The sequence below is a fragment of the Plutella xylostella genome, chromosome 18 (assembly GCF_932276165.1).
Source record: "Plutella xylostella chromosome 18, ilPluXylo3.1, whole genome shotgun sequence".
Lineage (NCBI taxonomy): Eukaryota > Metazoa > Arthropoda > Insecta > Lepidoptera > Plutellidae > Plutella > Plutella xylostella.
In genome coordinates, this window is record NC_063998.1 from 6,370,483 (window position 1) to 6,396,213 (window position 25,731).

A 25,731-nucleotide genomic window follows, 5' to 3' on the forward strand; every position below is an offset into this window, starting at 1 on the left:
GCAAATATAAGCTTTCACACGCCACAAAATTTAGGTTTTTTTCTTTTTCTTTTTATTGCTTTTTCTATCAATTTCGCTGCTGGAATAAAAACATTTTATGGGAAGATTCTGATTTCATCGTAACATAATAACATATCTAAGGTACAATTTCCTGTTGAAAGTTGTCAACTTTCGTAAAAAAGAAAAGTAAAGAATTCAACTTCTGATGGATTTGTTATGCAATTCTGCTCTTCCTCGCTAGATTGAAATCTTTCATGATCTGTACTAGAATTGGGTGATCTATTAACAAGATCTACTTTTAGGTATTTATGAAGCAGGCATAGGCCCTGAAAATAACATATTCACAGAATCATTAGCTTATGCGACACAGAAGCACAAAGCTAAGCTCCAACACACACACTCACTCACATCATCAATCAATCATAATGTAAACGGCCACTCGACCTGAGCTCTCATTCTGCTAAGGCAGTGAAGTAAGCCTTCGGACTGTCATCGAGATGGACCCCGCTTTTTCAGTATTGTAAGCTGTATAGAATTTATAGCCAGTAAATGATTTTGATAGACCTAACGAATGGCAAAAACCCCTGACATTCAACATGAGTTGCATAAATTTTGAACGGCCAAGTCGATTTTGTTAAATATTATGTATACTCAGAAAGAACACTCGGCCAGGGGCGTATTTACCCTAGGGCTAAAAGGGCTACAGCCCGGGGCGGCAGGCGGCGAAGGGCGGCCCAGGCGCGGCCGACCGGCCGCCCTTGGGCTTTAGGTAGGAGGATTAAAAAAGTACAGAACAATATTTTAGGACGTAAGCCTACCTACCTAGTACCTAGAACGGCCATCTTTCCACATGCTGATTTCATGTCTTAAGAAATTTGATTTAAAACTGAAAACCTGAAACGGGAGAAATACAGGTCGCTCGACAGCACATACCTATTTCTCCCGTTTGGCGTTGAAACGATGGGGCCATGGGGTCCGGATGCCAAAAGTTTGGTCAAAGAGATCTCTTCCCGGCTCGCAGACGTCTCAGGGGACAAACGAGCCGGGGCGTACCTCCGCCAGCGCCTGAGTCTGGCGATCCAGCGGGGCAATGTCGCCAGCGTGTTGGGAACCCTCCCACAGGGACCAGGCTTAGAAGGTCTCTTCTACATATAGTTTTAGTTATGTACATAGGTTTAGTTTGTATAATATATAGGTAGTTTAGTTTGTAACATTCTTTATTATTAGGCTTAAGTTACTATCGCATAATAATATATTTAAAGTATAAAAACCGGCCTTTTTTCTTTTCTGAACCGGTGGAATAGTGAAAAAAAAATCCGCCTCGGTATTTTATAAGGAAATGTAAAGAAAAAAATTATTGCCTCACTCAGTCGCCCTGCACAGGTTTTTTCTAAACGTTCTAAAATGTAGACGAGTACATTTTAGAACGTTTAGAAAAATCCAGAAAAATCTTTTTTTTTTGTTCGGAAGATAAGATTATCTATGCAAATCTATCACCACAATGTTCTTATACATAATAACTATATGTAGGTCGGTAGGTACTCTACACTTCTTCTTTCGTGTCAGTGAACATGCGATTTTTAAATTTGTCCAGACCAAAAAGAAGCAACTTTGATAGCATTCTGGTTGGCCTGAAGTAAGTCTTCCCGAAGGGCACAGGGGACAGGAGAGTAAATGCTCCAGTCTGGGCGGCGGTATAGCCCCACTTGCAAAGATTGTCCTTGCAGCAGCCTACCTCTGCTCGCAACCGAATTAGAGTCTTCAAAATGTGCCAGAGAAGACCGGGAGCAAGTTTTTCCTCAAGAGGTAGGAAAGGATCCTGAGGCTGCTTTTCCTCCCAGAGCCTTAGCCTTGCGTTTTGTGGGTTTTCATCCGTTAAGGACACCACACTATTCAGAAACGTTTTGCGTCTCATAAGTCACTACGGTGCGGCAGTATGTCAGTAAAGTGGATGTCTGGAATCGCATTCTTGTTTGGCATTCTCAACAGAACATGCCACTTTTCGCCGTATGCTAGGGGGTGCTATCCCAGCCAGAGAGTAGACTTTGTAAAGCGGTGTCGGTTTGAAGCATCCCATTACTATAAGAACTGTGTCGTTAACAGCAAAATCTACTTCTCTAGCATGCGCGGACCTTGCCCATATGGGGCAGGCGAATTCGGCAGCTGAGAAACAGAGGAGCTGGTAGACGTCAGCCGACGCAGAATGTTGTTTCGGGAGCTGACTTTCTTCTTGGTGTTTTGGCAGTGGGTTTTGTACGTGAGGGATCTATCCAGGGTCACTCCGAGGTATTTTGGTGATAAGCAGTGCCGGATTTTTAAAGTATGAAAGCCGACCTTTTTTCTTTTCTGAACCGGTGTAATAGTCTAATTTTTTCCGCCTCGGTATTTTTTTAAGGAAAACTAAAGAAAAAAAAATTGCCTCACTCAGTTGCCCTGCACAAGTTTATTTCTAAACGTCCCAAAATGTACTCGTCATCTCTATCCAATAAAAATATGCGCCACTGCTAATAAGATACATAAAGTAAGTTACAAGCACCTAATAATCTAGTTTTTTTGACAACAAAAACAGCAAAAATTTAAATTTACTTGAATAACTTTGAAAAACCGTATCACTACGTCGAGGTAGTCAAAAATTATTGAAAGTTCAAAACACACCTCGACTCGACGTACAGATACGGTTTTGGTATCATTGTTTAGCTAATTTCAAATACTTTTAAAAAAATACATAAAAATACCATCAAAAGGGGCTATTTTCAAGATTATTCAAGTAAATGTAAATTATTGCTGTTTTTTTGTCAAAAAAACTAGATTAGGTGCTTTTAACTTATTTTATCTAACTTTTTAGCAGTTGTGCATATTTTTATTGGATAGAGATGACTTTTTGCGGATAAAATCATTTTATTTCATGACCGTAAGACGTTTAAATCTCGAGATATGATTTTGTATGAAAACTAAGTAGGTATCTAAAACTTTAAAATGGCCGCCATTTCTAGAATATTGAGATTTGATCCCACATATGGGGGTGTTTTCTCGATAAAATCAACCGTAGAATATATCCTTAAAGTTTGCCGGGTTCGAAAAACAACACATTGTATATTTATCATACATAATACAGGGCAGATTGCAGCAACGAAGGTCAACGAAACCCGTTCGTTGGCGTTCGTTTGGCTGGTCTGTACGCAGCTTATGCAGAAAAATCTTTTTTTTTTTGTTAGGAAAATATCATTATCTATGCAAATCTATCACCGCAAGAGCATGTTCTTATACATAATTATGTAGGTCGGTAGGTATCTACACAGACTGTTCTTTTTGTTTTCTTTCATTCCTTGATGGGGCGGAAAACTACAGGAGCCCAGGGCGCGCAATCTTTAAATACGCCCCTGCACTCGGCGTAACATTGTTTGGGCAACACCTACCTACCACAAGCAGATACACAAAAACGTTAATCTTATAACTATAACACACCTCTTTTTCGTCTGGGGTCAACAAAAAAAAACCTTAGGCATAAGACCACTTTGTTTTCCGTCCGCGATGATTCTGATCCTTAGAGCGCTCGACTGGGTCGGTATTTTACCTTAGCCGAAAGCGGCATTTTATTTAGCGGAATCTGGTCTATGACGTCACCGCGCCCATTGCGACGTCACTCACGCCTACATATTTATGAAGCAGTCAAGAGCCGAATGGATGACCGCTCTCGCTCATCAAGGAAAAGATACCTACTCAGCAGAAAGCTGTGAAAACATCTCGCCTCACGACCATTTGTTTATCCGGAAAGAAATATGGATGAATACGGCAATGAAAAGTTTATTTAAGCTTTTAAAACGGCTCAATCGTTTTTAATTGCAGTCAAATTGCATGTATTTACTCCACATTTTAACAATGGGATCATTAACTATAAGCTTTATGAATTATTGGAAACGTATTTGGGTAAAATTCGCAAAATGTAATGAATATACAGGTGGTATTTGCATCGTCAATGTAATCGTGAGAGTAAAATTATAGGAATTCCATGCTCTCCTGTAAACCCATTACTGAAATACGGTCACATTCTTGTTCTAACCAAAACTATTACAGGAAATTCACTGCGGATGTACCAATTTTACACTAAATTCCTACTAAAATTATTAAATTTGTGATCGAAAATTGAAACATTGTACCTATTGAGTGTTTACGTCGAACCAGACTAGAGTATGTTTAGAATTTAACTAACCAAAATCTATAATTCTCCTAAGTACCTCGTTTTTCGAATTCACTTATATTAGTCAAGTTAAATGTAAGTTTTTTTATTCGTTAGTTGACAGAAATACCTATTGAAAGAAAGAAAGAAAGAAATCATTTATTCAGTGCACTGCAAATTGGGGGTTGTTATACTTTTTTTTTTGGTAGGTATATAAGGCTTAGATTACATGAATAAGTTCGTAAAAAAATACATTTCATATGTAAACTTGGATTCGAATTCGCAACGGTGGAGCTATATACCGTTATGATTACCGACAACGCCGCCATATCGCCTGTTCCTCTTCCTTCTAAGATCTCCGCTAATGCATTCTTGATGTCATCAATTTGTATTTGAGAATGGTTCTGCAATGAGTTTATACGTCTTAGTGGTCATCAATCATTGGCATTTCTCTACGGATCTCCAAAAGGCGAAGGGCTGGCCTTTCTGTAGGAGCGAGGAAAACATCCTTCAGTAGCGGAGCAAAACTTGGTCAATTATTTACGATTATTAGGTATGTATTTGTCATTTAAAACGATAAATTGATTGAGATTGAATAAACGGATTTCCTTAAATTCTAGCAAAGATTTGGTGTGTAAGTTGCCACTTGCTACCAATATTTTAAAAAACTGTCAACTTTGCCAAATCATAATATAATTTAAATGGTTAGTTTTCAGACGAAGACTTTGGACTGTACCCTATTTTATTGAATTTGCTATAGCCGATAGTATGATGACTTAGACATCAGTATTAAAGGTGTACAAGGCAAATGAACTTCTTCTTCTTCTTTCGTGTCAGTGAAACGCGATTTTTTATATTTGTCCAGACCAAAAAGAAGCAACTTTGATAGCATTTTGGTTGGCCTGGAGTAGGTCTTCCCGTGTGCAGGTGGAAGAGGGCACAGGGGACAGGAGAGTAAATGCTCCATAGTCTGGGGGGCGGTACCACAGTCGCATAGGTTGGTACCAACGGTATAGCCCCACTTACAGAGATTGTCCTTGCAGCAGCCTACCTCTGCTCGCAACCGATTCAGAGTCTTCCAGATGTGCCAGGGAAGACTGTTACCGGGAGCAAGTTTTTCCTCAAGAGGTAGGAAAGGATCCTGGGGCAGATGAACTGAACACCATTTTTATAACCTTACTTTGTTTTTAGAGCATGCCTAAAAATGTTACCGTGTTTCCGCGATTTTTTCCAGAGAGGTATTCCGTTGTTCATCGTAGTTTTCCTTTGTGAATAGTGAGAGGAGCTTATGCGTTCACAGTCGGCGCGGGCTGCATCTGTCATTCAAACGCCAATCACTGGGGGAATAGTGCTCACTCACCCAACAACCGACTCGCAGGGTAAATATCTGTTATATAGGAAAAGTGGCGGAATCAACCGTGCGCTGATTTTTGTTCGATATTGCAGAATGTGCTTAGAAAGTAGTTGCGTTAAATTTATTGGAAAATAGCTTATCTAAGTTCTTACAATACTAGTAAAAATACCTATAAACTACTTATATTATTATTGCCTAAGAAAACCTAAAGCACTCCTACTTTTTAAATCAGTTTGTTGACTAATTATTTTTATGTGTATTGAAATACCTACGCATCGTGAAATTACAATGTTGTAAGGTTGCATGGTACCTGCATAACTATTAACCAATAGTTTCTCGGCGGCTGAGAATGTCGCTAGATTAAAGCACCAAAAGTATACGGATTTAAAAAACCGTTACTTGTTTGTCCCTGTAGCAGTGGAGACGAGCGGAGTTTGGGGTGGCGAAGCTAAAGCCCTCATAAGGGATCTAGGCCGCCGTATTGCCTCGCGAGGACATGATCGTCGCTCCGGGTCGTACTTGGCTCAAAGGCTCTCTCTTGCTATTCAAAGAGGTAACGCTGCAAGCATTATGGGTACTTTTGGGCCAGGTATGACTCGTGGCGGATTATTAGATTAATTTAATGTTACTTTTCACTTTGACGAAGCATGTTACGCTGATGATGACGATGTTCTACACAGAATGACGAAGATAGTTAAAGAGTCATTAACCAATATATGTAATTGTTGTACTTAATTGCTAAAAAAAACTATCATTGTACTTATAGATTAACTGTAAATACCTATGTTTTGTAAGACAAATAACAATTAATGCAGGTTGTTATTTGCTCCACCTTGTGTATAATGTGTAATTAATCGCTGAGCCGCAGGTTCAACTGGTCAACGAGTCTAACCGCACCGACACACTGTCTTGTACGTATTCTGGATTAGTCTAGCATTACCACATCTACAGTGTGATGCAAAAGTGGTATACTAAGCCAAAAGGAGCTGAATCTGGGGAACAATGTGAACAACTTTTGTACTACGAGTTTTGGAAATACGCGGAAAAATTATTGCTACTCCATAGAAGCTTTGATTGCTACGTCACTTTTTACTATGGTGGAGCAACGTTTTTAAACAACCTGTATAATTGTATATCGTTCACACTACACCAATACACAGTTACAGCATAGGCATGCGAGTCCAGCTACTTCTATATTGCCTTGAAAACGCCAAGTTGTGGCGAATAGCGCACCTGACTGTCCACACCTGCCCATCAGATGCACACACCTGCAGTGTGCTACGTGAAATGATAATGAAATATCCCTCTGACGCACACGGATAAAGATGATCGTAATAATTGAGGTACCTAACATATTTAATTAACAAAGAAACGTATGTTTATTAAAATATTAGGTTTTTTTTAAGTGTCATTCTTGTTTTAGATAAGTTAGTTTACAATGTACTTATGCCACAATTAATATCTTAAAAATCCAAAGGAAACGCATTAAATATTCATACATTACACAATCATACATCTCGGAAAAGTTTGTAAGATCCAATCCGCGTATTACTTTACCCAAGCTATCCAATAAACATGATTCGTGGTATCCCAGGCCGCGCGGACTAGAATTCTCAGAATAGATTAAATTAACTGCAAATTCTAAATTTACATCCGTCTAGACCCGAGGCTATTGGTTGACATGTCAAACTTGGGGCCAAAATGTTAGCAAACACGAGAGCGAGAGTCTTTACACAGATTAACTTAGTGTGGACGTGTCGGGCACATCTGGGCGGGATCGGGGTCAGATCCACCGTTATGATGTTAGCCGAGCCGACACCGCGGTCAACTCAACACGGACCATTTAACTACACCACTCTATCATCGTCATAAAATCATCAGCGGCTGTCCCGAAGCCAAAAAGTCACCAAACACCTACGCTTCAATTTAAACACGACATCATTCCTTCTCTATTTAGGACGGAATCAAATTGAAAGTGAAAATTAAATTAACTGATACCTGTATTCGTAACATATTTTATGCAAAACGAGACAAAAACACACCGCTTGCCAAATCCAATTATACGTGGCTTTCTTGTGCTCATTTCACATTCATAATTCTTACAGGCTACAACATTTGGGTGTCTGCCAGAAGCTTTTTTAAAGAATTTATTCGAATTCGCATATTTTCGTTACGAGTTAGTAGGTCGCCGACGAGTGTGTGGTTTCTTTGACTCTCGCCTTAGAAATGTGGAGTATGTTAAGCCTACGCGAGATAAAATGTAGCCTTTTAAGCTGTGAAGGTCTAGAGTTCAAAAGAAATTACTTTCTACGTATACCTATGTTGCAGACAAAGTCCTACACACATAAAATTAAATTCCGAACAGCCGGTAATAAAAAGGTCACACTACGACGACCGTTGATAATACGTACACCTATAACATTTAACCCTTGAATACTATGACAGATCGTTCAATCAGTTTGACACGCGGACCGGTCGCACGATCAATCAACATCGGCCGGGCGATAAACGCCTAAATAATACGAGGGCGAACGCCGCCGGATAATTCGGTGGGTATTAGCAGAACGGGATTTGATTGGTGCTTCACATTAATGAGAACACCTATACGTCTGCCGGGTGATTGACAGCGGGTGTGGGTGACCAAGCGGTTTCACACAAATCAGATGTAGCGGCGGAAATATATACCAACCTTCGTTAGGAAAGGGGATAAGTATGGCCAATATCGGAGATTTAACATTTAGAGCTATTAAAATAGAAGGTGCAACTTTATCAGTTCGCAGCGCTTATAAGTGAAAAATTTGTGTAATTTTGTTAAAAGAAACAATAAAGCATAATTAAAGGAGTGCCATAAAATAAATGTCACATAAACACCGCTTTAATAACGTAACGTGCGAGACAATATAGGACACAATGAAAGCGTAATTCTGCCAATTCATCTCAAAGCCAACGGTTAATATTCCGAAATACGAATCACGCATGGCAGGTCCGCCAACAACCAAGCCTATGATGTGATATCACCCTAATTTCACTGAAAATTCAAGCGAATATCACCCTTGCCAACCCAGACACAGGAGTGAGGAAATAAACTTGCGGAGTATAAGACATTATTGTGGGACACATGAGTTTGACACAATACGCGAATTATAGTTATGGTGTCTGTCTCATTAATTTGTTTGCTGAGTTTTTCCCATCAAATATCTAAAAATGCTACAACTTTAAAATTCTTCATCTAGTTATTTAATTAATTTATATTAAGTATTAGGTATGTACATATTTAAATGGTTTTCCTAGAATTATTTCAACAGCTTCGTATTTCCGTATTTCAGTATTTCGTGCAATAATGCTTACTGAAGATAATTTTAGTAATAAATAATAACATTAACAAAACATCATTGGCACGAATAATACAGTGACTATTAGGTAGGTACACCTATCGAATAGGGTGTTCATTAGTCACAATGTATACAAACAAAATGTAATAGGAAATAAGTTAAGTTAACCAATACGCCATTCTGCCATAGTACCTACTTCTGAGGACGACCACAAAACTGCGTTGCGACGTCCAAAAAGTGAAAGACTTTCTACTTAGTGTCGATAACAAACACTATCGTCAAGGGTTTGTCATGGAGGTGAATGTATATTGTATAAGCCAGCACTTATAATAGCGTCAGTCGCTGATTGCCCAGTAAAGTACGGCTGATACAAACTCGGGGAGGCTCATTCAAGGCCTCGGGACCGATGATACGGAAAAGCTATAATTCAATAAAACTTTATCTGCAATTTCCCGCCATATTCCAAAGGAAATCGTCAGATCGTCACATAAGAGCAGAGAAGTAAGCCAATACAAATCCCGCTTCAAAGGAACTCCGCGAATGTATTGCAGAGGGAACAAAATGTATGATCTGCTTGTAAAATTTATAAGAGATCCGATTTATTTTTATCTTGTTATGGGTTTATGGTGGAATTTCCGGCAGCCTTACAAATCTTATTGGAATAGATTATTTGATGGTGTCCGAATATGGAGCCTCAATATTTTGAAGCAGATAGCCTCAATTTATATAATTTACCTTATTTTTACGTATCAGCGTGTACTAGTATTAATGGTGTACTAGCTTGCTATTTCGCGTACTTAAATTTCGCATCGGTATATACGTTAGATACTGCTATACAGGGTGTACTAAGCCGAAACCTCCGTGTGCAGAATGTCATAGCTAAGCCGGAAATGAAATCATAATGTCAAAATTTGTGAAAAAAATGAACAATCTCCATAATAAAAAGTCACATGACCAATAAAGTTTCTATGGAAAATGGATTTTATTTCTGTTTTTAACGGTATAAATGATAAGATAAAGAACTTACCAATTCCTCAGGAGATCCCGGTTCCTTCATACCATTGCTCTTGTCTGAGCTCCCGGTCTCTGCAACAATTAACATTACAATTAGCCAACAATTTATTGAAAAGTATTCCAAAATAATTTCATTTCAAGTAGGTACTTAAAGTAAACCGAAAAGGTAACAGCATCAGCTTTGCGATTCTATAAAGCTAATTGTCAAAACTCGATTCTGAATCTGGAGTGAGTTTTTGAATTGGCATTCTGTAATTTCCGTAGACACATCGAATGCACGAGATTTTGACAAATAATGTATGAGATGACATATAATGTCATAACTGTTCGAACGTGAAGTGAAATGTGAAGGGAGAATGAAGTGAAGTCTGTTTTTACAGAATCGCAATGCAGGTGATTTGTGAGTAAATAAATTATATATCTATGATTTTACAACAGATTATTTATACCTAAGTAAAAAGATGGTATATATAAACAAAACACCTGGGTAAAGGCGAGAAATTAGATAGTAGGAAGAGCACGTATTTACTTTCTGCTTCTAACTAACAATTGACATTAATAATGAGAAAACATTTAAAAAAGTTAATTCTATAACTGTGTCCCAAATTGAATCTCATCCTGTATGTCCATGTACATATTGGTAACGAATATTCACAGTTATGAAATTATTAATTTGCCCAGCAGCCATGTAAATCACTATCCTACGTTGGAAATTCGAAAAGCTCAAATTAGTGCAGTCATTGAGGCAGCAACACCTCACTCGTGTATCACGTGATGCTTATTTTAAATTGGGTTTCGATCGTGAATTTATTGTATTCATACTCATAAAACACGGTATAAATAACTGATCTACTGGTAACAAATGAAGAAGGAAAACTTTATGATAAAATCTAAGTACATCATCTTATCATTATTATAATGTACACTCACGGGCAATGAAAAGGTTCCACTGAGAAAAACACCAAATTACTCCTAAACGGAAAAGGCTAGCTTAATGACGCCTTCTGCAACATTGAAGTACATTTAAGAGAGCATCAGGATATTACCAACTAAAAATATAGAAATTTTGTTCAAATTTTTAATTTAAAGTTTATAAAAAATTGTGGTCGTTCGGTGTCGGATTTTTGTGAGTGGAACGTTTTATTGCCCGTGAGTGTAGCAAAGTAATGATTCCGACCTCCTCTCGCTCTGGTCCGACGCTAGGATAAGCATAGTCTGTTTAGTTATTTAATAAATCTATTTTTGTATAACATGGGTATGGGTATGCCTACCTAATTACCAAACAAAAATTAATTTAAATGCCAATCAACTGAAATAACACTTCATCGAAGTAAATGACTGAAATTTGTTTTCATAAATAAATATAACTTTCGAAAACTTTAAATAACTGTATAAATACAGGGTGGAACAAAAGGCGGCAATCGAGGCTGCCAGTGACAGCGCATTGACGCGCCGTGAATCAGAATTAATTACCAGATCAACGCTGCCACCTAGAAAATGTTTCTCTTTTAACTAATTTCCGACACCCAATCAACTCGTTGGGGAATTAATCAGCCGTTCAATAATTAAGTACCGCGAAATTTCAATGAATTTCAAAAGCAATGAAGCGTTGTAGCTGCTAGTGCATCGTTTTGCAACAAATTGCCGGCCAAAAATATGTAGGTGGAAATCCGGGGTAATTCCATTGCCTTTACAATTCTGGGAATTTGCATCCGCGATCGGACCCAGTGAAGTGCAATACCACTGTGTATAGCATACACATAGCGAAAACAAACGAAACATATGAATACACGTTGGTCATTATCGACCACACCCGTTATAGCAAAACAAAACAAAAGCGGAAAATGAACCGCATTATTCAAGAGATGTTATCACGACATGTTAGTGTAACACACCGTGGACAGCACAACAATAAACACTAGGAGATGTGGAACACTTTAATTTGCCAGCATTACTCCAGAGCAGCTTCTCACGGGCCCAACAATGGGGCATCATATTTTACTAGGGCTGACTCCGCGATCACGCATGGGCCGCCATTTCAAGCGGGTTGAGAATCGTACGCAAATGCGGTCGGGGCTGAGGGGTCACTCTAGCTCTCGAAAAATGTTTTCGAGCCAGGCGGCGCTACTCTATCTTCGTGACTATCCTAATCCTAACTAATATTATAAATGCGAAAGTAACCGTGTCTGTCTGTTACTCTTTCACGCCAAAACTACTGAACGGATTTGAATGAGATTTGGTATTCATATGGTCTAGACCCTGATAAAGAACATATGCTACTTTTTATCCCGGAATTCCCACGGGAAAACTTTTTAAGACGAAGCGAAGCTCACGGCAACAGCTAGTGTTGCATAAAACACACCGATGCACGGCAGCAGCTTTCGCTCGCCTATTTTTTGTGAAGCTAGAGTAACCCTCCTGAGTTACGATTGCGCTTCCTTGACGGAAACGCACGCAGTTTCGTGACGTTACCTTATTTCAAACCTTATCATAATATTTCATGGCAACTTAGGTAATATAGAAGACAGCCCATACAAGATAATACTTACGTATAAGCTATACCTATAAACTATAGGAGTAGTTAACTCATATATCTTATACCTATCTGTCTTTGATTCCTCTACCAGGCATTGCAATGATATATGAAGATCAATTTATATGTATATTACGCCTGTGGCATTGGCAGTGAGGCGAAACACCGCATCCAAATTAACTACTCCGCATCCACAGTAACTCCGTAATATTCAAGAAAACGTGTTCGTAAATGGAAACGAATCGTTTTGCCGTTCAAACAGTACAAGTTCAATATTCTTCCTCAAAATTACAGTTCACGCTTGGCGCTACCACAAAAGTAATGCTTACGTGCACCGACGCAAATTATATCATTTCAACGGCATTTCATTTACTAGCCAACTGAAATATGGACTCTACGCCTGTATGGTTTGAAGTTGGGTTTCATTTGCTAGGCTGCAGTGGTTTAACACCGCAAAATGCAATACCGTAAATATTCGATGACAACTCGGCGCATTATGACATAATTCCACGATGAGCCGTGAAGGCGTGAAATATACCGTCGCTATCAGATATCTTGGTCAATTGACGATAGTATTTTTTTACTATTCCTTACATGAATACTTAGATATGGCCACTATCCATTTTTTGTCAGTAAATAGTAATAAATACTCAACTGCTGCGAATGCTAGAGCAACTCGAAAACAATACCTCGTTGAATTATTACACGCTGTTACTTTGAAATACTCCTTAAAAGAAAGGAAGACGAGACAAGAGAAGAAAGTAGATCTTGGTGGATAAACAGACATCCAGAAACAAATGACGGGACCATTTAGTATGAAAATGAAGGGGAACTTTGTTATACACTTGCGCTAACTGTTTAAAAAACTTCGTAACTCTTTTCAAAACTGCACCGTAGCTGTTTTCACAATCCCGACTTTCACAAGTTGTTACCGCCAAGTTTTATTTTAAGAACAAATTGATTTCTCACGATGAATTCTTTGTTTTGTCTTGAGACATAGTTGTCGTGACAGACGATTTCGTAAGAAACTTAAATTTGTCTGCTGTCGAATTCGGTTGCTAAAGTAGAGTTGGCGACATGGCACTTTTTGCATAAAAATATAGATTTGGTCCTAGCTTTCTTGTTATTAAGCCACATTCACATACCAACTTAATACTTGTAACATTTAAATCCGTACCGGCTTTGGAAGTATTATTCAACCAATCACGGCTCACACTTCCGCATCCCGTAACCCCATTGGTCACGATTGACAAATTACGTGACTTCATACTTTCTTGTTGCATAATTCAACGATTGTGATTGGCCACACCATTGTTCTTTGCCTTAATCGTAACTAATGTCATGTCACTCCGTATTAAAATTTAATTTATGTTTCGCTATGCTCACTGTGAAAGTGATTTCGAAATTCAACGTAAATATTTGGGAGGTAAAATAAAATAAAACCAATATCCGAACACTTTTCGAGTCTACAGTCATAACGAAAGACAAATTTTCAGAATTCTAAATCGGCTATACCGGTACTCGCTACCTATCACGTGAGTACAAAATGTACAACAAAAAGCGGGTGACTTGCGCGGGACTTACCCTTTCGGGGTTTAAAGGCGTGATCATAAATACTCATGTAGGTACATGCTCATGATCATTATTATGTTAGTTTTCAGTATTTACATTTTAATGTTTAGTTGACAAAAAACATTTAAAAGTGCTGCTTCAATTCCATTAATGTTCGTATTTACGCTAAATCCTGCTATTTTATACGGGAGATATGGCTTTTATCCAAAAAGAGCGTTTAATTTACAGTTCTGTGCCAAATGTGTGTTTAAATTAAGTGTTTGATTGGCAATTGTTACGAAATTTACTTCTGTTTTAACATTTATTTGGCTTTTAAAGTATCTTTGTTATGGTTTGGTATAGTTTGTATATTTATGCTTAAAATGTGTAGGTATAAGTACAGGGGTTGCAAAAAGAGTATACTAAGCCAAAACCAGCGTGTGCAGCATGTTATATCTAAACCCGAAACTAAAATCTGATATAAAATGCTGCACATGCTGGTTTCGGCTTAGTATACCCTTTTTGCAACACCCTGTATAGAAGAAATGCTCGAATATCTCTCAGCGGTAAGGCAGAATCATTTCATTTGATTAGATACACTGCGCGCAGCACTACAAAGCTAACCTAATAAATCCACCAGGAAGCCACCTCACCGGGGTCTAAGGTTAATTTGTCAGTGTTAAATGAAGTCGTTTATACTGACAGTTTACTACACAGTGAGTTCTTCTCATCAGCGAAGCAAAGGTTTAATTAACAGCCGTTATTGCAGCGTAAGGCCAAGTTTCACCATACTCTGTTATATTATTAACACCCCTGTTACATTATAACAAAGAATTAGTTGTTGACTTTTGACGCATCTGTCAAAAATTCAATACGGAAATTATAGGTATTTATATGACACGTTAGTACAATGTAATAGGGGTGTTAATGATCTAACAGACTATGGTGAAACTGGGCCTAAGAGCGGTACTTGAATGTCTTGTAGGTACTAAGTCCGGGCCAATTCCCGTTACACTCTAATTAACTGGCCTGCGAATGAACTTTACTATCTGGTACACTCGATGTTGGTGCTATAGCTGATTAGATAGGATTGTTCGGTCTGGTGCGAATGTCTAAGTAATTTATCATTTTGCGATTCTGATGCCGAGTTGCAGAAAGGGACTTTAAGCTAATGTCGACATTAAATCTATGTCTGTCTCTTTCTGTCCGTATACTGTCAAAGCAAGGCAACAATACATTTAATGCCGACATTAACTTAAAGATCCTTTCTGCAACTCAGTGTGATTTGTGAAAAGTGCTTAATGAAAAGTTCCTATCTAATAAGTAGGTAAGTACTTTAAGAATATTATTTAGTTATAAGCTCATTGACTTTTCATCTGGGAGCAATCATTGACTCACTCTGTATAATTGTTTTACTGCAACAATAAACGACACGACAAGGCCAAGTCCATGGAGAGGGAAAGTTGTGACCTCAAAAACGGTTTCGATACTCAATCATTAAGATTTCTTTCAGAACAGAACTTTTTTTTATTTTTTTTCAAAAAATAGCTATAATTTTGTTTTATTCCTTATGTAAGTATATGTACTTCCTTTGTCTATATCTGCAACGTCTGGCACTCAAACTAGGAACTTAGCGCAGTCAGTCTACTAACATACTTATTCATATTTGTAGAGATTATCATCTGCATAACATTAACATAGCACAAACGCATAGATTTCAAGTTAGTTAATTTTGATTTGTCTATCGTTAAGTTGTCAAGAGGGCAATCTTAATCATTTGTAATCCTTCGAATAATGAAGTAACTTCGGACCACCCAGTGCCTCTAGTCAAGATATTAAACGGGGTCACTTTAGCTTATGAAATACGCAGTTGCACTCAATGCTACGCTAACTTCGCCTATATGCTGCCGTTCTCTCGTTTGTTTGTTTTTTGTCAAAGTAAAGTAACCCTCCTAAGCTGGTCCCGCCGAAGTGACAAAGCCATCGGCGCGGCGGCGGCGTCGTACAACGCGTGCCTATCAATATGATCAGCTTCATCACACGACCTACTAGGTTACCACTAGTGATGTCGACAAATATCGATAAAAAATCAATAACTTGAACGATACATACGAGATATGACTTCAGGTGAAGTCGCCCAAAGATAGCGTAAGGATGTTTTTTTTCTTATCACGAGACTTGACGAGACATTATAAACATCGATAGTAGTTCAGTAAATGTTAGGTTTATGGGTATGTCGGTACATGTTTACAGAAACAGATAGTGAAATATACAATGCAAGATAATGTCGCAATAATAATAAATACAATACTAATTACCAAATCGGTATTGAGAAGTATTATAGTGATAGAATCAATAACCAAATAGTTGTAGTTATTGCTATAATGTAGTTTGTTCGACACGCACTGTTGATTGCACAATAATGACACAGCCTAAGTCATAATTTAATATCGATAAAAGAGCAATAGCTAGTCTAGCTAGACATCCCTACGGGCATTCCAAAGATGAACTGAAGTGTTCACATTTTTTACCACGCTTCGACTGTATCCAATCTAACGCCATATCAGATGGCTCGCGTGATCTAATTCACAAAAAAACAACTAGGTTCATAGGTATACACGAGACACAATGCTGGAAGATTATCTACGATGACAGGGGAAAAGCTTGGAAAATAAACATTTTTTACATGATATTCAATCATGAATTAATTGAAGATTTAGGTAAGACTTGAATATTTAGACTTACACAGTTTCCATGAAAAATCCTTCTTCTTATAAGATATTTGATCAAATACGTGTGGTGAGTCGGTCGGTACTTACACAGTACATACCCGGCCGCACCACAGGCCGGCTTGAAGTCTAAGAATGTCGCCGATCTGGCCTGTTCGCTTCATAAATATGGAGCTGGTGATTAAACGGCCTACTTGCAGGTTTTTTACCATACCCCGCCCCGCGCCCCTCATATTTCACAAGCACCCCCCCGGGCCTTGGCGATAACGTTTGCTGTCTCTTGAGTAAGAAGGGCAATTAATAACTGAAGCTCTTTGTGTTTTGAGCCGATGTTGATTCTGCTGTATTACGTTTTGGTCAGCGTTTGAGAATATTGCGTGTTTCCGGTGAATGCAACTTTATGACTTAGGCCAAGATAAATAGACGAAACTAAGACGGAGTCTTAGCTTAAGCACATGCTAAGAACACAAATTCACTAAAATAGACACTACTTGAGCACAGACTATGCCAGTATGTTCGCACTCTGACTTAGCCGAGTTCGAGTTCACATTTGTCAAGACTTGGCCCTTGCTTAGCATACCCAAGTTGTCACATCTGCCACACTCTCAGGAAATTATTATTCTATGCTCTCAGGCTATCCACAGACCACATTTATACCAAATTTGCAAAAAAACTACGGAATGAAACCATAACCACAGATAAATAAATATATATTTGACGCAGATTTGACATAACAGGTTCTAAGACAGTGACTTAGCCGAGCAAACGCTAAGTAGTGTCTATTTTAGAGACTCATTGCAACTCGACTTAGTTCAGGTGAAGTCGTACTTGGCTAAGCATTAGCTTGAGCAAGTGCTAAGCAACGACTATTTATCTGGGCCTTAGTGTTGGCATCTACAAGATACCTAGCGTACGTACCTAGATGCCTAGATTACTGAGTTATTTTGAAATGAAACTATTATAAAAATAGTTAAACATGTTACTGCTTGAAAAGCTAACAATACAATACTGCTAATAGCTGTATCAATGAAATAAAGCTTATTCATTAGACAATATGGTTTCGTTTACTTCAGTGAACATGAGCTGTTTGCTATCGGAGTGGGCGTTTTGCAAGCGGCGGCGGCGGCGGCGGTGGCGGCGGTGGCGGCGGCGGCGGATGTAGGTTCAATCACTGAGCCTGCTAACTAAGTGAGGTTGCGAGTTATTGCTGCTAGAAATTAATGGGATTAAACGTGGATTAAGCGTTGGTTTGTGCATTGTGCAGATTGCGATGACCCACTGCTGCGTAATGAATGACGGAGGACGGAGAGGAGCGATCAGAAGACAAAATATCATAGACTAGTGTAAGTATAGAAATTGTGGAAATGTATTTAGTAAACCCGTATTACACATATGCTCACTATCACTATCACCATATTTTACATTTACATACTATGTTAATATAACCTAACATAATCTAAATAAAAAATATACTCGAATCCGTACTGGTATTGGTATTAATAATATTATCATGAATAATATATATCTAGGTAAAACCAGATAAACAATATTTTATAATGCTAACGAATATCGAAATGAACAATATTAAGTATTCCTGGAATGAAACAGACAAAACGGCTTTCCGGATATCGGGACACGCCGCTGGACCGCGAAAATACTTTCACGAAGCGAAACGTATTTTATTACCAAAATCCTACCTGCTTTAAAAATATAATTTTTCAATTTATTCATTTGGTATTTTTCTAGTAGGATAAATACAAGAATGTATCTTGTGTTGTACGAATGGGGTTTTTAAGTTAATTTGGTCGAGTAAGTACCTACCTACTTAATTTATATTTTATGAAACAACAAAACAAACCGTGCCTAACAAAAATATTTTCAATTAAAGTTCTTACTTCATTTCGAAAAGAAACTGTATTGACTGAAACTGAATTGAAATGAAACAAAATTGAATTTACTGTATGTTGACTCGTTCTTAGTAATTTCAGCGAACAGCTCCCTTTTTGATTTCCTGAATCCAATTAACACTGCAATATTTTTATGCATTAAAAAATCCAAACATTCATGATAACATTTTCAATATTTACATAGTATTCGTAGTCATAAAAGCCTCATACGAACCAAGTCGTCTGTAGCAAGGAAACCTTACGACTTTCATGACAAGATCTGACAAAGATCTAGGAACCAGGTTCACGCTATATAAATTGGCCTTATAGAGGGTGCTTTCTGTATAATAGTAAACATCGTATATTCGCCGTGTGCATGTATATGCAAGAATAGGTTATACGGTATTGCCAAGTAAAGCATACAAAATTCTATCTGCATTATATTCATAAAGGTTTCATTTTCATTACAATAAGTTACAATAAGAACAAAAACGGAAACACTAAGGAATGAAGAATATAAAGCGAGTAACTGACTTTTCCAATTTCTGACTTGAAATTAATTTAAAATGGAAAGCAGGAAAAAGCTAAGTGATCCTAGAATAATAATAATGGATTGTACAGACAAAGAAAAACTTGCATAATGTGCAGTACTAAAACATGCTAATTCCTTTACTTCACTACACAAGACTTACTCACTTTTGTTTATAATCATGGCTTTAAATAGTATTCTGTTTTTTTTTTTAATAATACCATGCCATAAAACTTAGTAATTGAATAGAGGCTGCAGGTAATGTAGTAAGTAATCCATTAAATACCTAGCTGATAAAGACCTTATATTACATATTATACTATATATTATAAAAGAACATCGAGAAAAACTTGGGGAGGTACCTTCTATTTCTCTATCTATAATAATATGATATAGACTGTAAATTCCACACTTCCTGAGATTGGGGTCACATAATCGTAGGAGTCTCCTAGAGACTACAATACTACGAGGTTCCAACCGCACAACTCAAGACCATTCCGAAAACAGAAAACAAAAAAGCATCAAACAAAAGACTGCCAACGTTTCCGATTCTCATTTCTTTCGAATACCCACATGCCTACTTTGAATTGGAATATTTTGAATACCATCGCGGGCCGGGCTCATGAAAAAATGAGCCGAGAGTCGTGACTCCGCTGTATGTTTTCATTGCGGGATGCATATTCATTGCCGTGGATGTTATTCTTTTGCATTCCTGAACAATCGAACAAGTTGGTGAACATGGAGATCGCGGGCTACGGTCACGATTCTCATTTTTCACACATTTACCTAAGTAAAGTTACCTACTTCTTCTAGAGAGCTGTGCCAAGTTTTCCACATATATTTGGTATTAACCTACAAGTATAAAATATGCTAGATACTATACAAATTAACCGTGCTACACCGACAATAAGCCAACTTATAACAACCCTTGAAATAAAAAGTACTTAAAGCTACTGCTAATATTAATAACAAGAAAAAACCTATACGCACCCACGTACCTTAAACGTTTCAACAAAACAAAACAAACCAATAAATTCATCGTAAGAACTAGAAAACAAGGAGCATGACCGTCTCACGAGTGCGTCGATCGCAGCCAAGTAACAGTCTGCATCCTAGCCCACAGACCACTTTAAACCTAGCACCCTTCACTCCAGGCAATACGGTGAGTTTTAACTTGGTTTGGTGGGGTAGTAAGTTGGTAGTTCTTTAAAAGGAAACCTGCCTAGTCAACGGCGACGTGACGAGCGTAGTCTTCACAAATCCAGCCGAAGAGATTGGCTATCAAACCCTTTTTGTTGAGAGCTGAAGGCAACAATCGTATATACCTATATACCATATACACGTACATAAGTGTGTATACTCTACGAAGGTTTGTCTCTCAAAGGGCACAGCCGAAAAAGGGTTTATCTTGAACCTCTGTTTTTTTATCTATGCAGTTGTAAGGCAACCAAAGTGGAAAAGTTAATTACCTTTGACATACTGCTTCAATTTCCGATTTATACAACTGAAACCGTTAGTTACCTAAATGAAAACATGTTTCAGGGAGACAAGATAAAACTTTAAAACATTTTTCACAGCCGACTTAATAACATCTTAAACTAGATAAGCCAAATGGCACTTTGGAAGGAATCCAAGCCACATGCATTAGCTAGTGTTTTATGCTAAGAATAAGAAACATTTTTCTTCAGCATTCTTTCTTATAGAAATTACAAGCAGTATTGCATTGTTATGCGAGGATAGTTAGGACGTTAAGCAATCACTGATGGATATAAACATAGTATCGAACAATGAAGCTCATGTTCCATTCATTTTCGAATAAATACTAGCATAGATCTTTCATAATCGTTGTATTTAATAAAAGTAATATTTTATGCAGTTGGATGGGCACGGTTTGGTAGGATCTCTAGCTACTCGTGCCGGCTGGAATGCCTAGGGCCCGCTATCATGAAAATCCAATATCTAGCCTTCCCTAGTTCTAAAGCCGTATATGCAGAAGATAAGCACCGTATAATTAGCCTTTATTTTAATCATGAACTATCACGATTACTACTTCAATTATTTCTATAAAGGTATGTAAGTACTTAGCTACAAGTACCTACAAGTTCCGCTCGCTACGGGATGTCATCAAGGAACCGGTAAGTATCTATTTATTTTATCCGGGAGCTATCGGGCTGATTGCAGAACTCTTGCAATATACAGACTAATGAAAAACTCGTCTTATTTAATTGCAATACCTTCATACCTGTGTAAAGCTGGAGTTAATTAGCACAATTTTTATCTAATGGAAATATCAAGAACTAGAGTTCGATACATACATACAACAACCGGCGATATGTAGTCGTAGGAGCAGAGAGACACAGATGTGGGAAATTTATTTTCATTTAGTCACAGCCTGAAAAACGTTATGGACTAGCATCGATGTTTGAAAACTGTACTACAGTGTAAATACTCTATGTAGGAATTTATACATACTACAAAAGCCATTAGTCTTCCTCTTGTCCACTCGTCTAGTAAGGCCGGGTGACTAGCATTCTCAGTAATCATCCCTGCAAAGGGTTTATTCCCAGCAAAAGATGTAGCAATCATAAAATCTTAACTTTACAAACTGGATTTTAATGACGAGACCTGGATCCAGGGAATTAATTAAAAGCTCATTTTGAACGGCAGTCACGGGCAAACATGTAATTACAGTTTATATTTTAAATAAAACTATCAAGCATTATGTATTTTTGTGCATGATTGTACTTTCCTATTAATTGGTATGCAAGTCGCTTGTTTTTGTTTTAAAGATGTAAAGCTCTATTTAGATTTCAGGTAAGTGAAATGCGCATTGGTTAAGGGCCCGTACAGGGTGACGTGCCGCGCCAATTTTGGGTTTTCAATGCTCTTCACACAGCACACGCAGTGACACGCACACATGTAAGTTTGCACAGTGGGTCGATAAACTTTTACTCGCCAACTTTATTGACAATTATGTTCAAGTACATTTTGGGTGATTTTAGGGTAAGTAAGTATAATTCTTACTTACACTGGTAGGCACCAGGAAAGAGTAGAAATTAATAGGGGTGCCACTTTACTCTATACTCGGAACCCGATTAGCTTTCTCAAACAAATGTGGTATTTACTTGTAGAAAGGTAACTAAAAGTATTAAAGTGTAGATAATAAGTTTCGGGCATCCTCCAGCCAACTGAACCCCGACGACAAAGCAAAGTAAATACATAGTGTCGCAAAAGGGCTATACTAAGCCAAAAGGGGATGACTCAAGGGGTCATTCTGAACAACTTTTGTTCTACGAGATTTGCAAATTCGCGAAAAAAAATATTCGTTTTCCATGGTAAAAAGTCACATGTCCAACAAAGTTTCTATGAAAAAGGTTTTTTTTGTTAATTTCCAAAACTCGTAGAGCAAAAGTTCAGAATGACTGACTTACTCCTTTTTACCCGACTGCCGAAGGAGGAGGGTAATGTTTTTTGATTGTATGTATGTATGTTTGTCTGTTTCTTTGTTCCCTCCTGTAGCCTAAACGGCTTGATAGATTTTGATGTATGAGGTATTGTTAGAAGCGTATTGATGGCGCGATGGCTATAGGCTATGTGACGTTCCATTAAAATGTACATAGCGCCCTCTTGAGGACATAACGTGATGATCGAAAAAATAATAATTCAACTTTGCCGTGTAAGGTATCAAATGAAAGGACTTGATTTTCACATTACAAAAATATGCATATTGAAGGTATTTAAATAACAACACCAAAATTATTGAAATAAAAAATGATCATGAACTACCTACCGACGTAAAATTTCATAAAATAAAAACAACTAAAAAGTTACAAATAAAAAAATACAATTATAAAAAACTAAAAACCTGACTGTACGCTAAAAACATGAAAACGAGTCCCAATGTTAATGGAAAGTATCGCAGGCGGGGACCAACTTGACCGCCACTCAAGGCCGTTTTCTAAGTAACATTCAGCTAAATGGTGAACCCTCTGCTGGTATAATTTGTTTATATACCGCTTTTTCAATACCTGTAAGTAAATTTTTTGGCAGCATAATATTTTTACTTAATTTTAGGGTTTCGAACGTCAAAAGAAAAAAAGCAACCGTTATAGGATCTCTTTGTTGTCCGTCTGTCTGACTGACTGTCTGTCACCGCCCTTTTTCTCAGAAACGGGTAAAGATATCAAGCTTATATTTCGCATAGATGGGGAGTACCCCAAAAAAAATATTATGGTACTCCCTGTCCCACACAAGTAAATTGGGGCTTATATTTTTCCAGTTATTTTGATGTGTATCCTTTTTTTTTCTTTGTTGTTTTGTATAAGTATGTGTTTCTTTTCTTTAAATCTGTATTTTTTTGTTGTTGCTGTCTATGTGTCGAAAAAATGTATCTTTATCTTCAAATCACGCCATCTTTCGTTTGTTTTTTTTTGTGGCTACTGTCTATAGAAGAAATTCCGTCATTGACAATTTTACGTTACGAATTTATTTTTATTTATTTTATTTTTATTTTTACATTTTCGTGGATAATCAACAGCATTTTGTTAATAAATAATTATTACTTATGAACACATAACAACTTGATGCCATTAACAGAATGAACTTAGTAAACCCAGTAAACCTAACACATCCAGAGGAAAAACAAAATGTCTTTCTCTCTCTCTGAAAAACATACTTAATAGCCCAAACTCGATGCTTTTAGCTATTAACATCTTTGAAATAAAATTGAGCCACCACCGTGTTACTGCCCTCATCAGATCCTCACGAGACCATACCTCAACCAGCACCAAGAGACTGTATTTTTGATCCCTAACCTAATGTTCGTGCGTATTGTCATCACTTAGATCCATTCGCTATATTCCTGCTCCTCATCAGACCTTTACGAGACTGTAATATCACGAGAATATTGCACACTATCTAATTTAATTTAATGTATTGAATATACTGGAAGAATTATGCTTCCTCAATTTCAAATCAAATTATGTTGGTGTCATAAAAGTTGAAAAAGTGCAATGACAACCAATGTGCAGTGATTTTGTATCTGTACACGATAAGATCGCGAGCTGTCAGTGCTGCCTAAACCGACGTGACCCTTCTTTGGAGGCCAGCGGCCAACTGAGTCAAACGTCACTTGTGTTTATGATTTTATAACACAGAAAGCCGCCATAGATATTTGTATGAAGATTTGAGGGAAAAAAATTGCTCAAGTTTGGGATTAATTTACACAAAATAAGTGTGTGTTTATTAAAAAACAAGGTATTTAGCGCCTAGTCCAAGCCTTTAACTTTATAATATGATAAAAATCATATGAAAATTCTTAATAATTACGACACAGTTGTTACAATACGGGAGTGTGATTGACTGGTTTTTCTTGATATTCTGAAATTAATTTACAGTTATCCATAATCATTTACTTAAATTCGAATGATTCAGCACCTAGCTAGACTCTTCAACTACCTGTGTGATTTTTTTCAAGGCTGTAGAGCATCATTTACTACATAATTCTATGACAATGCCAACCCTCGATTCCCTATTGCAGACCCTTAAGTTGGTATAAAATGTGACAATTCGTCCGCGACGCTATGGCATAACACCATCCATTCATTCGCAAGCTCTCCGGCCAGACGAAGCCTCACTCTTGAGACGATATTAAGCAGACATTAGACAGATCTTCACGATCTCTGGCCAGCTCTTATCTCCTGGTACTCACTTAACTAAAGATCGGCATTCCCGTGGTTTAACCTCCCTCGATACGATAAACACTGGTTCGAATCCCGCCAGGAATGGTCTTAATGGCCCGAGAATGCAGTTTAGATAACGGAAACAATAGATATTAAGTAACTTTTAAGAAACGATTATGTATGGTCATTTCGGTGGAAGAAAGTCATTTTGCTAAACGATTTTATCTTTCGAAGTGTTTTCGTGCAACGTCTTTGGCCATAAAGTTCGAGATTGGCTTTAAGAGGAAGTAAATCTGACAGGCGCATGAAAGTAACAGCTTCTTCGGATAGATAGCTGAAGTTACCTTCCAAGTCCCAACATTGTATTTTGAAACTAAACTTTAAAGTAAGTAAGTAAATTAACGAGGAACTTTAAAGTTCGCGTAAGATGAGACTTAAACTATTGCTTTTATATTTGACTTTGTATAACAAGTCGCTAAGTATGTTATTTGCATTGTATCTGATTAACCCCGCATAGCCTTGGCCTTGACTGCTAAATGCATTAAGCTATGCAGCGGGCGACCTTGTACGTGATTGAATAGCAACAAAAGTAAAATGTCCTGCAATCTGCAATGCTCTGGCGCAAACTTTTTACTCAACCACGACGCCAGAACGAGACGGCACTACTCAAGACCTCGAGAGAAACAGAGAAAGATGGAAGCAACCAGTTCGAGAAACGCCGGAAGCCTTTCTCTCATGGCTTTAAGGTAACATATGTTCGCCGCATACCACAATATGAGCACATTCTAGACTTCATACAAATTTCGTAACAGCCCGCGATGAAAGTTTCTAAAGTTAATTAGAGAGAAAATGTGTTAGACTAGACTTCAGTTCGTTAAATTTGCATAAGCCTGCTTTACATACGCTGTCGCAACACCCTTTGTTCTCCGGATAAAACGTACTATA

General features: G+C 37.7%; 1 protein-coding gene across 4 annotated transcripts in view; it reads right to left on the bottom strand.

Annotated features, from left to right (window-relative positions):
• Positions 1 to 25,731, bottom strand: part of LOC105382610 (apoptosis-stimulating of p53 protein 1) — a 199,272-nt gene that overhangs the window by 128,091 nt on the left and 45,450 nt on the right. For all 4 annotated transcript variants that reach the window (XM_048627260.1, XM_048627258.1, XM_048627262.1 and 1 more), the window contains one exon: positions 9,891 to 9,949. In XM_048627260.1, coding sequence (XP_048483217.1) covers positions 9,891 to 9,949 — 59 coding nt within the window. The remainder of the gene's footprint in view (positions 1 to 9,890; positions 9,950 to 25,731) is intronic.